General features: G+C 36.6%; 1 protein-coding gene across 2 annotated transcripts in view; it reads right to left on the bottom strand.

Moving 5' to 3' along the window:
* GLRA3 (glycine receptor alpha 3) overlaps positions 1–15,396 on the bottom strand; it is an 86,475-nt gene that overhangs the window by 13,522 nt on the left and 57,557 nt on the right. For both annotated transcript variants that reach the window (XM_054066151.1, XM_054066152.1), the window contains exons 6-7: positions 14,236–14,373; positions 1,839–2,053 (exon numbers count right to left, since the gene is read on the bottom strand). In XM_054066151.1, coding sequence (XP_053922126.1) covers positions 1,839–2,053; positions 14,236–14,373 — 353 coding nt within the window. The remainder of the gene's footprint in view (positions 1–1,838; positions 2,054–14,235; positions 14,374–15,396) is intronic.

Here is a 15,396-nt window from a genome sequence, read left to right as displayed (position 1 = left end):
GCCTCAGTCTTCACTGACAACTGCTCTCCTCATCCTTCCTGGGTCAATGGGCAAGATGGTGACGAGGGGGGTAAAGGCCCTCCCACTGTAGAGAAGGATCAGATCCGTGACCACCTGAGGAGCTTGGACATACATAAGTCTATGCGACCTGATGAAATGCATCCCAGAGTCTTGAGAGAATTGGCGGATGTAGTTGTCAAGCCACTCTCCATAATATTTGAGAAGTCATGCAAAAATGTGTAGATTCTAATAGTTCTTATTTTGATTGATAAATTTTATTCTAAGCTCAGATATACTGCTTTAAATTTGATGGTTAAAACCAGCAATTATCTTTGCACCAACCTAGTATCTCCACATCCCAACAATATTTTTATCAAATAAAACTTAACCTGAAAGCTAGATAATAAGAGGGACAAGAATTCAATCAATAAGGGTTAAATATTATTTTAAAAAGTAGTCTTTCACAAAATATGTTTACTGGTTTTGTAATTAAAAGTCCTTCTAGTGTACTGTATCCCTTATCACGAACCAGATAACCCACAAGAAGCACATGCTCTTTTTCCATTTGTCCCATTGAGCTCTGTGAATGATTCTAAGGCATCAGAGGATGGCTTATAGTAGGACTAGTGGGAATTCCTGTATTACAATGAATCTGATATAAAGTTCCTGGAGCAGAAATTAGGTAGAAAAAGGGAGATAGATGGAGAACTCTGATGTATTTATTCTCTGCTAATTTAGGCATTGTAAATCAAAGATATAGGTTCAGGTTAGTCCTGCAATTTTGACACAGTGAAAGTGCTGAAAATAAATTGCAGATTAGATGAACTCACTACAATCCTTTACGGCCATGCTTAGCTGCAGGACATAATCTGAGCTAAGAAAGCAGAGACTGTTCCCTCTATGCGTGCAAATTTACAAGAGGCTTTTCCACAGAAACCAACATAGCTAGCTTCAGGCTGTAAAAATATGACATAAAACATGTCTAGCTCTCTTTGGTAATGTTTTACATTCTTGCTTTTCTGAGTTTTTTATAGTATTCCATTTCCTTACTCGTTGTTACATTTGGATGCATTCAGATTCATACATTTGAGGCACAAAGCACAATTACCTATTAGGACTACCTATTGTACTTGGAAAAAAAATAGGTAGACTAAAAATAAACTGCTAAAACTAATACAGAAGTGGGCACTGTATATATTTATTGTATACATTTTATTTCTATTAAATTCAATGGCACATGAAGATGGTCAAGAACAACACTTAAAATGAAAAAGAATTTTTTTAAAGCAATAAAAAGAAAAAATAGGTAATCGTAGAAATATACTTTAAGCTATTTACATTGTGTAGTGAACAATTCATTTGGAGCTATTTAGCTTCATATTTTTCTACATTTTAATGTAAATGTGTTTGTGACTAGTGAGTTAATTCATAATGTAGGCACGTTTTGGGAGAGGAATATCATTAAGAACAGGTTGCAGTCTACAACTTTTAGAAAGCTCATCATATCTGCTGGCAGATCATCAGACAGTGGGATCAGAAAAAGGATGGGATAGTCAACTGTGAAGCAGCACTTATGTAGTACTGCATAACATTACTTTCATCACTAGTTGAGGTTTATGGAATTTAGTAGACGTAGTTGGACAAACAGCTGAGACAGGTGAGAAACAGAATATGATTGATTGGTGACTCAAATTCTGAATATTTCCAAGTTATTTAACTCCTTTAGAAGATGCTTAAATGCTAATAATTAAAACATAAGGTTCACTGAAAGTGTTTACTTGTCACATACCACTATGACTTTGAACTAATGGGGTACAAAGAAAGGAAATTGTGCCTACCTTTGGAAGAGATGCTCGTGAACCTGAGCTTTGTGTTGTCATGGTCAGTACAGTTGTTATGCCCAAGGCCACTCTGGCTGGAGCAGCATCCATGTTGATCCAAAATGACACCCAGGAGAGAATGACGATCAAGAGACTCGGTATGTACATCTGGATGAGATAGTAACCCATCTGCCTCTCAAGGTGAAATCGGACTTCAATGCATGTAAACTTTCCTTTTTACAGCAAAGAAGAAATATTCAATAGAAATAGAATGTTCTTTACTGTCAACATCTGGAACACTCTAAAGAATTTATACTCTGTCAGAAATATTTGTTATTTAAAGAAGCATGAATAATTTGATTTCTCTTCAGTAATTTTTAATACATACAGTTCCCATTACAACAGGAGTATCTGCTGGAAAGGAAGTGATCAGAAAACCTGAAAATTTAAGAATCTGATAATTTACCAACTCTTCTTTCCTTACAAAACCAAAAATCATTATGACATAGGAGAGTTCCTCTGTGTAATCACACCTCACTTGTTATCCCACCAATTGTTTGGAAATACTGCTTTATGTAAAGAAAAGATTTGCTCTTCAATTTTATAAAAACCTCCTTTATCTTTAGGTTCAATTTTAAGCTTTTTTTTTTTTTTAATCCAATTATTTTCTCTTAAATCTGTCCCTTTCTCCCCATTTAAACTATTCTAAATAAAAAATACAGCGACCAAGATTCAAACAGAAATTGAGTTGAGATTAGGCAACTTTAGGAAGCTGATGATTAAATGGCCTAATTATTTGAGATACTGAACATCAAGAAAAATCCAGTAATTTAATCAAACATGAACAAAAAAAAATATTGTTTGCTCATAGAAATGCCATAACCCACTTTTTTCTCTTATAGAGATGTATTTTTAAACCTGTAAATTGTAGTTTATCTCACAGATCTTGACCTGGTCTCATTAGATTTTCTAATTCTGCTCAATGGTCATATGAATCACGTGTGAACGGTGCTGAAGGCAACGCTGCTACTGTAACCAACATATATGTGAAAGTTTCTTACAGCAATAAATATACAGATTTCTTCTTTATTTGAATGAATGTATTTCCTATTTCCAAATTTAACATGGAAACCTGTGTCATTATTTCTTTTTTAAGTGGTTTGAAGTTTTTTGGTTATGTTTTCTGGTAGTTTTTGATAGATATTTCACTAATCCATTTTTATTTGCCACTATGCCATGTTATAGCAAAACATTCCACAATAATAGTTCTTTAATATTTATTGTATTAACAAAATTTACGTAATGGACTTACTTATAAACTTGTACTGATATAATATATAGTGTATTATGCTGTCACAACAGTGTTAGACATACAGAAATGAGCTTCACATAAAGTCAGACTGTAATGTTTTTATTCTAGGCATATTAAGATCCTGGAAATATCTTATGAACTTCATTATTTTCATAATAATTATATTAACAAACCATTGGTTCTTTCTATGTGTCATATTCAATGTGATTTTATGAATTTTGATTCTACTGAGGAACTAAAAAACCCACATTTAGAAAGATGATAGTTTTGATGTTCAATTTAAAATGACATGATATATCTCAGGAATTTTGTATCTGCCAACTCAGCTGTTAGTTCCACTCCTGATTGCCAGTGTTTCCCGAATCCTATCTACACTCCTGAAATCTGCATCCCAAATCCTGGTTCAAACATTTGTGCTTCAATCGAGAAACTAAGTCCTGGCTTAATAAAGTGAATGGAAATTTTGCTGTTTACTTAAGAAAAGCCAGTATTTCCTACTACGTTTCTCTTCCAGGATCTTCAAAAAGATACCTACATGATACATTCCTGTCATTAACAGTTCAGCTAAACCCACATAACTAGAAGTTCTGCTCTGACTGGCCTTTGTCAGGATCAGATTCTTCAAGTTGGTTCCTACCCTGAAGATTTCCTTTTTGTGACATTTGTTCTGTTAATTTACAGCCTTAACAGCAGCAGTCTCTTACATCACAGCAAATCATGGTGGCAAGGAGTGACAGAAAAGCATCAAGCAACTCTAGGTCTGCTGCAAAGGCATTTTATTTGACATCATATCAGCAATAATTAGAGTTTAACATGCAATACTTTCTTCTTATAGGGTCCTGTAGGCATCTTTCAAAACAAATTAGGAAGAAAAACTAAGGAATATAAGAATGGATAATATATGCATCAGAGGAGTGTCAATAAACATTGGCTATTGCTTGTACATTATTTTTTTTCTCCAGAGAAAGGTGGGATGAGGGATCTGACTCTCATTCCTGTGTACCCAAGTGGGCTTGAATTATTACAGAGCTCTCAGCAGAAAAATACTCTGGTCCTTAGCAAGGAAAAATATATGAAATGAATGAAAATATATTAGCTCTGCTATGGATTATTTTTGTGTAGTTTTTGCCAGGTTTCTCTGAGCTAAGCATAAAGAGAGGAATAGTTGTGCACAACAGAACCCTAAAAAATTGAAAGATTCTGAATGAAAGGAGTGCAAATGGCATATGTTGTAACCACAGAAAAGGAGGGAAAAAGAGATGAGTTTATGAAAGGGCCAGAACTAAGACTGAGTGATGTGTCAGAGGAATTATAACGGCCTAAATATGTAAGGGATGATGTTAGTTTTCACCCTTCCTGGCTGAAATCAGTACAACCTGCATAAACTAGGCTAATGAGGCAGAATGGAAGAAAAAAGCATTTTCATTAGTGGATGTGATCTCCAGCTAGGAGGCAGCCAGCAGAGGTTGTGCTGCTGTTTCCCAGGTGAAGCCAACATCAAGCTGTCAGCCCCCTTTCTTTTCCTGTATTCCATTTGGAATTCAAAGTCAGGTTAGCTGTGGTTTAATCTGTTTGACTGGGTGCTTGAATGGATCAGAGGAGACATATCCGTGAAGTCATCGGAGCTGGGGAAGGAGATAGACAAGCAGCTAAGAGCATTGCTCTAACAATTCATCCGCAGTGCATAGAAGGTAAACTCTTGTTCACTCTGATGCACACTGCAAATGTCACAGAGAGTGGCTGCAAGGAATACATGAAACCTTTGTGGTATTGTTGGTTTGCTGAGGCTGAGTAACAAATTAAGGCATGATGTTAGTTTCAAATCAGATCTAAATATAGATGTGCACACAATCCATAAAATGGACAGATTCTTGTAATGCAAAAAGAAGAGCTATTGAGGGCTTCCTAAAGGATAAGTATTTTTTCCTGAAACAAAGGTAACGTTCTTTCTAAGTCTAGTCTAATTGGGGATTCAAGCGTGATAAAGGCACCAAAAGTGCTTCCTTGCTGAATGCTGTATGTATCCATAGGAAGTGAACGTACTGGTATATATCCATGTGATGGTCCACTTTTCTCTCTTGCACAAGTTATTTGGTAACAATGTCAGATATCTGCTGGGCTGGCATGGTTTCCATCACACTGAAACAAACACTATAGTGGAAAAATATATATTCCAGTCAGTCTATAGGTGGCTTTTCTTGACTCAGTGTCCAGATCACATATTCTTTTTTTTTTTTTGGTTGCTGCTGCTGTGGCCAACTTTCTACCTTAGTACACGTTCATGCTGCAAAGCCTTCATGAGCCATGGCAGGCACTGTCTAAGCAGTGAGTTATGCACGTAGCAGTATGTCTATGTGATTAAAAGGCACTGCCAGTACTATGGGATATACAAAGGAAATCAAGGACAAGTAGTAGCTTTCAGGCCATAAGGGGTCCTTCTCAGTTTTATCTGCCTCAAACTGCTCCAAAGGCAGTAGCTGCTAGAACTTAAACATACTTGTCACCTTTTAGGAACCCTTAAGATATTCTTTGTGGGGAAGCTTTTCTTACCCTACACATACAATGTCATGGTCATGTTTACAATTTCCAGGAAGTCTAAGTAGCTTTTATGAAGCTACATAGGGAGTTTTCATAATGGAGAATCACCTGAGGAATCTGAGTCAAGGAAATAGTGTGCTTCAGAAATAATTAATAAAGATAAGAATCATAATAATTATTAAATCACAAATAAATTAAAAATGAATAGCGTAATAAAATATAAAATTAATAAGTATAAACAAAAAAAGGAACTAAACATGCAAAATTCAGCTGCTAATCCATGCAAACTGGAGAGATATCAACTGAAGGTGCCAGTTCTTGATACCATTTTAGACACTACTAATTTGTAGTCTGGCTTTCCTTCTAGGAAAAGTCATTGCTGATGGTAATATCCAGTCTACAGTGAAATATTTTGTGGACATAGAGAGGACTGTGGCCAAAAGATAATATAGTTTAGTGAAATTATATTGAACTATTTACTTAAAACATGAATTTTATACTTGCTGAACAGACCATGGTTCAAAGCTTAGCAAAATTTAACTAAAGTTAAGCAGATCTTTACAGAGCCCTGCAGAGTATAAGTCTTAGATCTGGGAAGCATATATTTTATATTCGGATTCCAGAGCAACTGTCAATATGGATGTAGACTATACAATATGGTTCTTAAAAGCGACTGATGACCAACATACAGGGAGCCCAAGGGCCACAATATTGCAAACTATGGAGGTTTTCTAACAGAATCCTGGGGCAATTGAACTGCAGTGATGCTCCCCTCCTCTGGCACTGCATTTTCCCCACTGGAAAACAGCTAGAGACACGGGTCTGAAATGAGCTTAAGTACTGAGAGAGGGCAGTAAAAGAGAATGGGAGACTGAGAGTTCCTCAGTAGCTAGGATATACTCAGCCTAAATGGCTGACTTATATTTATATGCCTTGATACAATATAGAGCTTCTCCCATTTGTCTGTCTTCTAGAAATCCCCTTCTTAAGTAGCTCAATTCCTCTACTCCCCATAAAGATCCTAAGCATTCAAGCTCAATCTGAGCTTGAAAATTGTGTTTGGTAGTGTTTATTTCTAGCTGCTATTCTGAACCTCTGCAGTGTTTACCATATTTAGACTTCTAAAAATCAGAGTTCCTCATTTTACACAAAAAAAAGATAATATATTTTGAAAGCCAACTGACCCAATTTTCTCTGTATCCGAAAAGTAAAGAGAGTCTCCTCTTCTAAAAGCAAGAAGAAAAGACTCTTCTTCTATGATAAGACAACAGGAGGAAACAAGAAACACGGAGACATGAGAAAGGAACAGAAAATGCAATACACATGACTGTGGTGAATATAATCACACCAACCGCCTAACTAATGTTTGCTATCTCATAAGTGTCACTGAAGACACTAATTAAAGTAGATGAATAAAAAGCTAGCTTTATTGGGAGAGCTAGATAAAATCTGGTTTTATCCAGATCAGCTAGATAAAAATCATAATTATGTGGTGCTAGTGTGAGATTCTGGATATATGCTTTTGGTACTATAGTCTTCGCACATAGTTGCTCTGCAGAAAGGTTTTATAGACAAAGAACCTGGAAATAGTTTATATGGATAAAGTAGACTGTCTAGATAATGTTTATTTTTAAAAGATACCTTGGAGTGAAAAAGCCCACACCCTGCAAAATCTACCTGGGGTTCTATTTCTAGCTTCAAAGGAGAAACAGTGCAAATTAGATTATATTCCTAATGTACTGGGCTGGTAGTCCTATAGGGAGGATCACCACAAATGGCAGCTGAGTAACTGCAATTCTCAAAATGCTGTTTGATCGAATAATCAGAGTTTGTATGGATCGATGCAATGTGGCTATGGCACTTCATGACTTTCACTGTTTTCTCATGGTTGGTACTCTGGATTCCCAGGTTCTCACTAAATAGTTGTCATTGCAATGCTTTGAATATTCTTGTCTACTCTCTGTACCATTGTGTGGAGGAAAAAAAGGATCAATATTTACTCAAAAGAAATGTCTATTGCAGGACCACACATATTGACAATAATTTGTAAGAGGCTCTTTGATTGCGCTGTTCATCTGCAACCTAATATGATCTAACTGCAGGGCATCATAGTCTTTCCCTTTGCTGTGTTTTCCTAGCCCTACCTTAAGGCTGATTTTTGCACTCATCCTGAGTTGGGGCACTCTGGTGTGTCAGGTAGCAGAAAGCTAGTCCTTGATGTACGAGAGTGTTAGAGCCTCAGACACATGAAGTTTTGATCAATATTGTCCTGCAACTAAATTATTCATCATACAATCAATCAAGGCTTTTGTTTAAGTGCCTTTCATATGTAAGCCTTTATATTTTAGGTTATCTGTTACATAGAATGGAATCACCTTGGCCACAATAGCTACTGTCTTTAGTGCAAGTAAGGGTATCAGCTCCAAGTATCTTCAGACAAATTGGACTAAAGAAAAAAAAAAAAGAAGCCTGAATAGAAAGCTTTTTAAAAAATGTTGAAAGAAACTTTCTGAGGACAATTTTATATTCTAACTGAAATAACTAGTACATAGTACAGCGTGCTATGTATTACACTATTACACTGCAACCATAATGGAAGATGATTTTCACAGAAAGCATGAGGGAAAATGAAAAATATACACTGACTTTTCCATAATGCAATACTGCTCTTTTTACTTTCTTTCCTGTCTGAGTTATTATCAGAATCACTATTAAGTAAGTAGTCTAGCTGAGTTCACCTTGTTCATTCAAAAGGCTTCCTTTTTGTTCCTCTCAGAATATTACACGGTCATTTCAGAGGCATTCTGCTTTACCTGTTTCTGAAATACCGTTAAAGACTTTCTGTTCTTTTGCCTTCCTATTATAAAATTTCTTAAATAAACACGACACTCCGTAAATTATGTGCATGTGCAAAGATGGTTATTTCAAGAGACTGTGTCTATAAAATTGAATACATATGAATAACGTTAGCTGAAATTATTTTCATACCTCTCTAAGAAGGAGACAGGGTAATAAAAAAATCTCTCAGTAAGTGCAGTCTCCAGACACATTTTCAACTTGCACTGAAATATAAATTGCAAATTGAGTATATTTTGCAGGTAAAAACTGTTTATAAAAGTACTTGCCTCTTCCTCATTGTAGAGCATACAGGCACTATCTATGATCATACAGCCTGACTAGAAATGAAGGTTTTTCAGTGTCTGACATATAGAACTAGATGACTTCTCATATATATGGCTGGTGCCTATGTATCTAAAACCAAGATTCACAAAATGCCTGTTGGCACATACTACCCATCCTACTGCAGATATCAGTGGAATATTGGGAGATACCAGTCCTGGTGCTGTCGCTTGCCATTGACTACCTAAAGTCTTGGTCAGGAAGGAAGTGACTTTGGAAGCAAATGCTGGGGCAGGTGGTAAACTTCACACTTGTGTAACTGTAACTTGTGTAAGACTTGTGTAAGATACTAACTGCAGTAAAAGAAAATTGAAAAAAAATGTGGAAAAGAGCAACAAATTTTATTCAGCTTGATGAATTTGCACCTGCAATTTCTACCGCTACTCAGAACAGAGAACCAAGTTGCTATTCAGATGCTTTTCCAGTGAAACAAAGAGTAGTTTCAGAGACTTCACACCCATAGAATACTGCCAGGATAGAAAGTACAAACTTCCTTTTCTGAGAAGTGGTTTATGAAAAAAACCCCAAGTGGTTAAAATGCCATGGTTTAAAAATCACCACTATCATTTAAAAAAGAGTGGTTTAGGTGTCTAACCAAACAAGTAGGGGTTTGAGTTCATGTCAGCAGTGTAAGGCATCAAAGGTATGTCTATTTTAAACACTATCGTATTGGCAGCAATATGGCCCAATATAAGGCATTAAGTCAGTTGAAGGTAGGACCTAGAAGAGGCACAATATACATGTTGTTAAGCAACTTATTTGGCCTTGAGGGGGAACCAAAAGGATTGTGAGAAAAGATTGTTTTGGGATGTATATGTCATGAGGTCAATGGGGAATGTTGAGTTAAGGAAGCCAACTGTTCATCGAGATTGCATACCGAAGGATAAAGGGGTATCAGAAATGGTCACACATAGCACCCATCATTTCTGCTGGTCAGTGTAGCAACCTCTGTTTCCAGGATCACTACATCCAATACTTTGAGTGAAAAGCCCATCAATAGACATGACAGTTCTGAGCAGCATCATTCAAGCACAGGTATAGTGTTATCTATGGTGTAGCAGTAAAGCTAAAAATAAGAATATTTCTGTTTGTGTCTGTTAGACAATACTATACATATTTGTATGTAATATAAATACATGCTGTTGTGTGTCGGACATTTTGCAGCTGTGATTGAAATTACTTGTCAAAACTCTAGGAGTGCAATGCATATGCCATAGGAAGTGATTCAGGATGAGGTAAGCAAGACCATTCTACTAATGTGAATGGTTCACATGAGCTTTTTCTGGTTGTTATCATTCTACTTCACTTCCCAAATTCATCACTGTGGATACGCCAGCGGATGCAAAATCATGAAAATAATCAGAAATGCTGTTGCATCATTTCAGAGCACAGGTCTTTATGAGCTGTTATGCCATACTGTTGTTGAAACTGCCCCTATATTTAGAAGTAATTTCATTTTCAAGCTATGGTTACTGTCATCCATTTTCAATTAGGCATGAAACACTGATGAGACATGCACTGAGGAGTTTCCATGTACTGTCTCAAAGCTTTCATGTTAATTTGTCTCACAGTAAGACTTTCATGGTTTTTTTTTTCTGTTTAACTGAGTGTCTCGGAAAAGCTTTCCATTAACTAAACCTAAACTGAAAATGCTTCTTTGGTCACTTATTGCATACTAGTTGCAGATGCTTGGGGTTCTTTCAAGAATCCTTTTAATCTAACCTGTCATAGGCCAGAGGACTAGGCTTTATTTCTAGTTTTGAAAAAAAAAAAAACAAAAATGTTTCCTGTGGAGTATCCTAAAGGAGTGTCTGTCCAGAGCGTCTCATTGAAAAAGCCTTATGAAAGCACATTATTGGTCACATATTCCAATGATGAATGGAGTCCCTCAGGCATCTGTATTGAGAACAGCATTATTTAACATCTTCCAGAGGGACATGGAGAGTGGGATTGAATGCACCTTCAGCAAGTCTGGGGATGACACCAAGTTGAGTGGTGTGGTTGATACCCTAGAGGGAAAGGCATGTCATTTCAGAGAGACCTTGACAGGATAGAGATGTGGGCCTGCACAAACCTCAAGTTCAACAAGGCCAACCTTAAAATTGTGCATATTGGTCAGGGCAATCCCGATATGGTTACAGGCTGGGCAATGAGCAGATTGAGAGTAGCCCTGAAAAGAAGGACTTGGGGTATCGGTCGAAGAAAAACTGACTATGAACCTGCAATGTGCACGAGTAACCCAGAAAGCCAGTTGCACCCTGGGCTGCATTAAAAGAAGCACAACTAGCAGGTTGAGGGAGGTGATTCTGACACCCCACTTGGAGTAATGTGTCTGGTTTTGTGGCTCCCAGCATAAGAAAACATGGCCCTGCTCAAGTGGGTCCAGAGGAGGGCTACAAAGATGATCAGATTGCTGGAACACCTCTCATATGAGAACAGGCTGAGAGAGTTGAGCATGTTTAGCATAGAGAAGACACAGCTCTGGGGAGACCTCAAAGCTGCCTTCCAGTATTTACGGGCAGCCAGCAGGAAAGATCAGGAGGGGCTTTCTATCAGGCAATGTAGTGATAGGATGAGAAGTAAGGGTTTTAAACTGAAAGAGGGTAGATTTAGATTAGACATTACAAAGACATTTTTTTCTTGTGAGGGTGGTGAGTCATTGGAACAGGTTGTCCAGAGAAGTCGCGGATGTCCCATGCCTGGAGGAGTTCAAGGCCAGACTGGATGAAAACGTGAGCAACCTGATCTAGTGGAAGGTGTAATTTCCTATGGCAGGGGCTTTGGAACCGGATGATATTTAAGATCCCTTCCAATCCAAACTAATCTATGATTCTATTATATGACACAATGGAGGGAAAGAAACTCTTAGTTGTTGTTACCTTTCAATACAACGTTTAGGGGTCTTTAGCCTGCACGCGGTATTTAATAATATTGGTTGTAACAAAGAAATGAAAGGCACTCCCACATCCCTAGAAACCAAACGAAACCTCTGTAATTTGATTAAATTTACTTCATATTGAATACCTGAATAAAAATAAATATTGTGGAGAAAATACCTGAAGAGGAGAATTACATAATAAATATCGTCCTTCCAGATTTGTATTTGTAATTTTGTTGCTATAACCCAGAGCAAGCCACTATGCTGCTTTTTCTGGTGAGGACACATCCTTCTACCTGCAGCTAGTGCCACTCAGCATTGCATTTTTCTCCCTTGACAATCATAGGTAGGTCCCACAGCTGCGCAATTGTCTTCTTATATTTACTGAGGTTTCTTAAAGTCTCCATCCTGAAGTGTACAGTGAGCATCTGCATCCAGGCTTCCAAGTTTTCTGTGTTAGTAAACAACTTGATTTTTTGTATGGATAAATTAAATGGCGCAAATATATTTTTAAGTAGAGGCATAAATTTCAGCGATCTTTTCAGAGTTGTGGGCTGTTTTAGAGCACCTTTTTGTTCATAGAAATGCAGTTTGGTCAAAGTAATACAGAAACACTGATGACTGGCCACACTGAGTTGACAGCAAACCCCTTCTCCCACCTAAATGTGTTAGCAGTTAACAGGGATAAGTGCTCTTGGTTTGCAGGAACGTTTTGAGGGTCATGAGACCTCACATGCAGTTAGTAGCATCTGTTGCTCCCACTTCTCAGCTCAGTTTAGGGCCACAGTGAACAAGACAGCAGACGTAAGTTGACCGCATGCTGCCGAGTGTGATGTTTAGCCCTAGCATATTTTCCTATTTCTGCATGTAAGAAAATTAATACCATATTAAATAGTCTTGAAGCACAGGTTATGAAGAAAATGTAGTGGGCCAAAAATGCTGAAAAAATTCTCAGTCAAAATCAAAAGGTTTAAATTATGATGATTGCAGTGAAAGTTCTCAAACAAATGAATAAGAGTACAATTCAGGTTTAGATGAGATGTTTGGAGAGATGCTAGGAAATCACTGGAAATTCTGGCATGCTAAAACACGTTTCTACTCAATATCAGATTAAGTTCAATAGTAATGTTTTAATTCTTCAGTCAGAGATTTTTCCGGCACCATATTGTTCAAATGAACTCTGGAAAAATACTTCCTACCACAAATTCTCATTTGTTAATATCACTATACAGATTACAGAAGTACAGGCACATTTTAAAATGGCACAATAGCAGGACAACTCTAAAAAAGGAAGGAGGCACTGCCTATATATCTCAAAGGAGATAGAGAAAAATAATGAAAATAAAATTTTCTTCTTTGTCATAAGGATTATGGTAAAAAAAAGGAATAATTTGAATTTCATTACTATCATTAACAAAGGGATCTTTGAGGGAAAAAATTACCCTGCTATAGGATATGTATCTCAATTTTTGGAAAGTTTTTAAGGATTAGCCAGCTATTAGTACTTGTACAGTAACAGTGCTTGTCATGTGCTTCCAATTTATTTTAGGCCACATTTCAAAATGTTTCTCTAAGTATCTCTGCACTCTAAATGGAAATGATTAGAAAACCATTCCTTCCTTAGGAGACCATGGCAGCTCTGATAAAACACCCTGCTGAAAAGCACTCTTCCTTAAGATTGCAACGAGACATTCCTTACGAACACCACCTACTGAATTTTCTCCCTTCTGCCATTTCAGCAGAATAAAGAAAAGAATTCTAACCTTAAATTTCAAGATATGCTTAATCTAGAATCATATTAGAGAGTAGAAATTAAAAGAGATATGGATTCAAATGAAAGAGTTCTACATTTTTTTCCTGCAAGAAGATGGAAGCTATGCATTCTTAGCCTTTGCCACATGTTTATTTGAGGATTATTATTCTTGTCCAGTTATTGCAATAATCTTTTTATGATTAAAAATAAAATACCTATATTATTAATGTTAAACCTTCCCTTTTTCAACTAACCCCAGAAATGATGAGCTAAGCATCACAGTTCTACAAAGGCTTCAGCTTAGAAATGTCACTTCTAATTTGGAGATCTGGACATTGTACATTAAGGATGATTTCAGCTTGGCAAATCTGTGTCTCTTTTTCCTGACTGAGCCAGGCCATGCTTAGTGAAGAGCCTGTGGACTTTTGGATTTCAGCAGTGCTTCATATCCCACAGTGCAGATATGTTCATGGCACCCACTGTAAAAATAAAACTCCAGAGTGAATTGTGCCTGAATTAGTTTAACTATGTAATGTCTTAAGCTTTCTGATATAGACATTTGATCAACCCTCATGTAGTTTTGTTTCATTGTGGCAGTTACTTAGGACTGCATCATCCTGCAAAATGCACCTGCACATTATAATCTTCTTGTAAGCTCAGTGAGAACATTTAAACACCCCTCCCCCCTAACTGTGCAAAGTAACAATAAATGTTCAATGTCTTTCCAGTTGTAATCACTAATATTCTTTCCTACCTGTATTGTAATGCTTGGTACAGTAACATAAATCCTTTTCTTCTTTCAACAGAAACTGTGGCAGAGTGAGTCCTTCTGCTACTTGAACTGCTCCCTTTTCTTGCCATTCAAAAATGAGATCATTCATTGTGTATCCAACTAAAAAAAAAAACCCAAACAAAACACAAATAAACTTCAAGTCAGCTGCAATCTTTGAAAAACAGCAACATATCAAATAGTGATAACTTAAATGTCACAAAAAGGAGATAATACAGAGGGGTTTAATACTCAGATTCCTGCACTTATCTGTACCTTCTGTGTGTGGAAATAAGATTAAACAAAACAGCAAAAGCTGTAATAGAAGTATGAATCAAGGTCCAGACTTTGTAAAGAGCAAGTTTTTTCCCTTCTATTTACATCTTTTAGCTGAATATTTGCATGGGATATCATTGGAGAAAATATCTCTACTTCCACTGAATATGTGATACATTAACTTCCCAGTATACCCCTGGGATTTTATTCTATCTTTTTTCCAGAACAAATTTTATGTGGTTATGACAATTTGGGGGATGGGGACACACACTCCTATTCTCATTCAGGTTTCATTAAGTCTTTCTCAGAATCAAATAGATTTGGACAAAGTGAGATTTTAAGATTGAAATCTAAAACTAGATAGCTTCTATTTTTGTAATAGTTTGAATGACAAGGATACACTTGAGCCATGCAGAATAGCTCAACCCAGAATGGAAATGGAGTAATTTTTACATATAAATTATATAGCTTTCATTCATCTGTTTTGGTTCTTTGAAATATTTTCTTTCTGCTTTAGTCCAATGCTGATGAGCCTTTGAGGATAAGATACTGATAACTGGAAATATCCCTTAACCTTACAGTAACGAATTACTGTCCAAAATATACTGTTGAGAAAATTCTAAGAATATCTGTCTGCCCACAAATACTAAAATTTTGAGTTCTTTTGTGTGTGGGCATAATTCGTTGCCCTTTTATATTCAGTGACTTCATTACTCTTTGAATACATTTATAAATGCTATCCAGTCATAAATCCCTGATATACTCAAATCTAAGACACACTTCATCTTTTATGCTCTGTCTGGATTGAATGCATGCAGAAGCTGAGATTTGGTGTTTATAAATTTAAAGTTATTTTCAAATCCTCGCCTT

This window comes from Cuculus canorus, chromosome 4 (assembly GCF_017976375.1).
Source record: "Cuculus canorus isolate bCucCan1 chromosome 4, bCucCan1.pri, whole genome shotgun sequence".
Classification (NCBI taxonomy): Eukaryota; Metazoa; Chordata; class Aves; order Cuculiformes; family Cuculidae; genus Cuculus; species Cuculus canorus.
The sequence above is the reverse complement of the archived record's forward strand: the minus strand, read 5'-3'. Positions and strand labels throughout refer to the sequence as shown.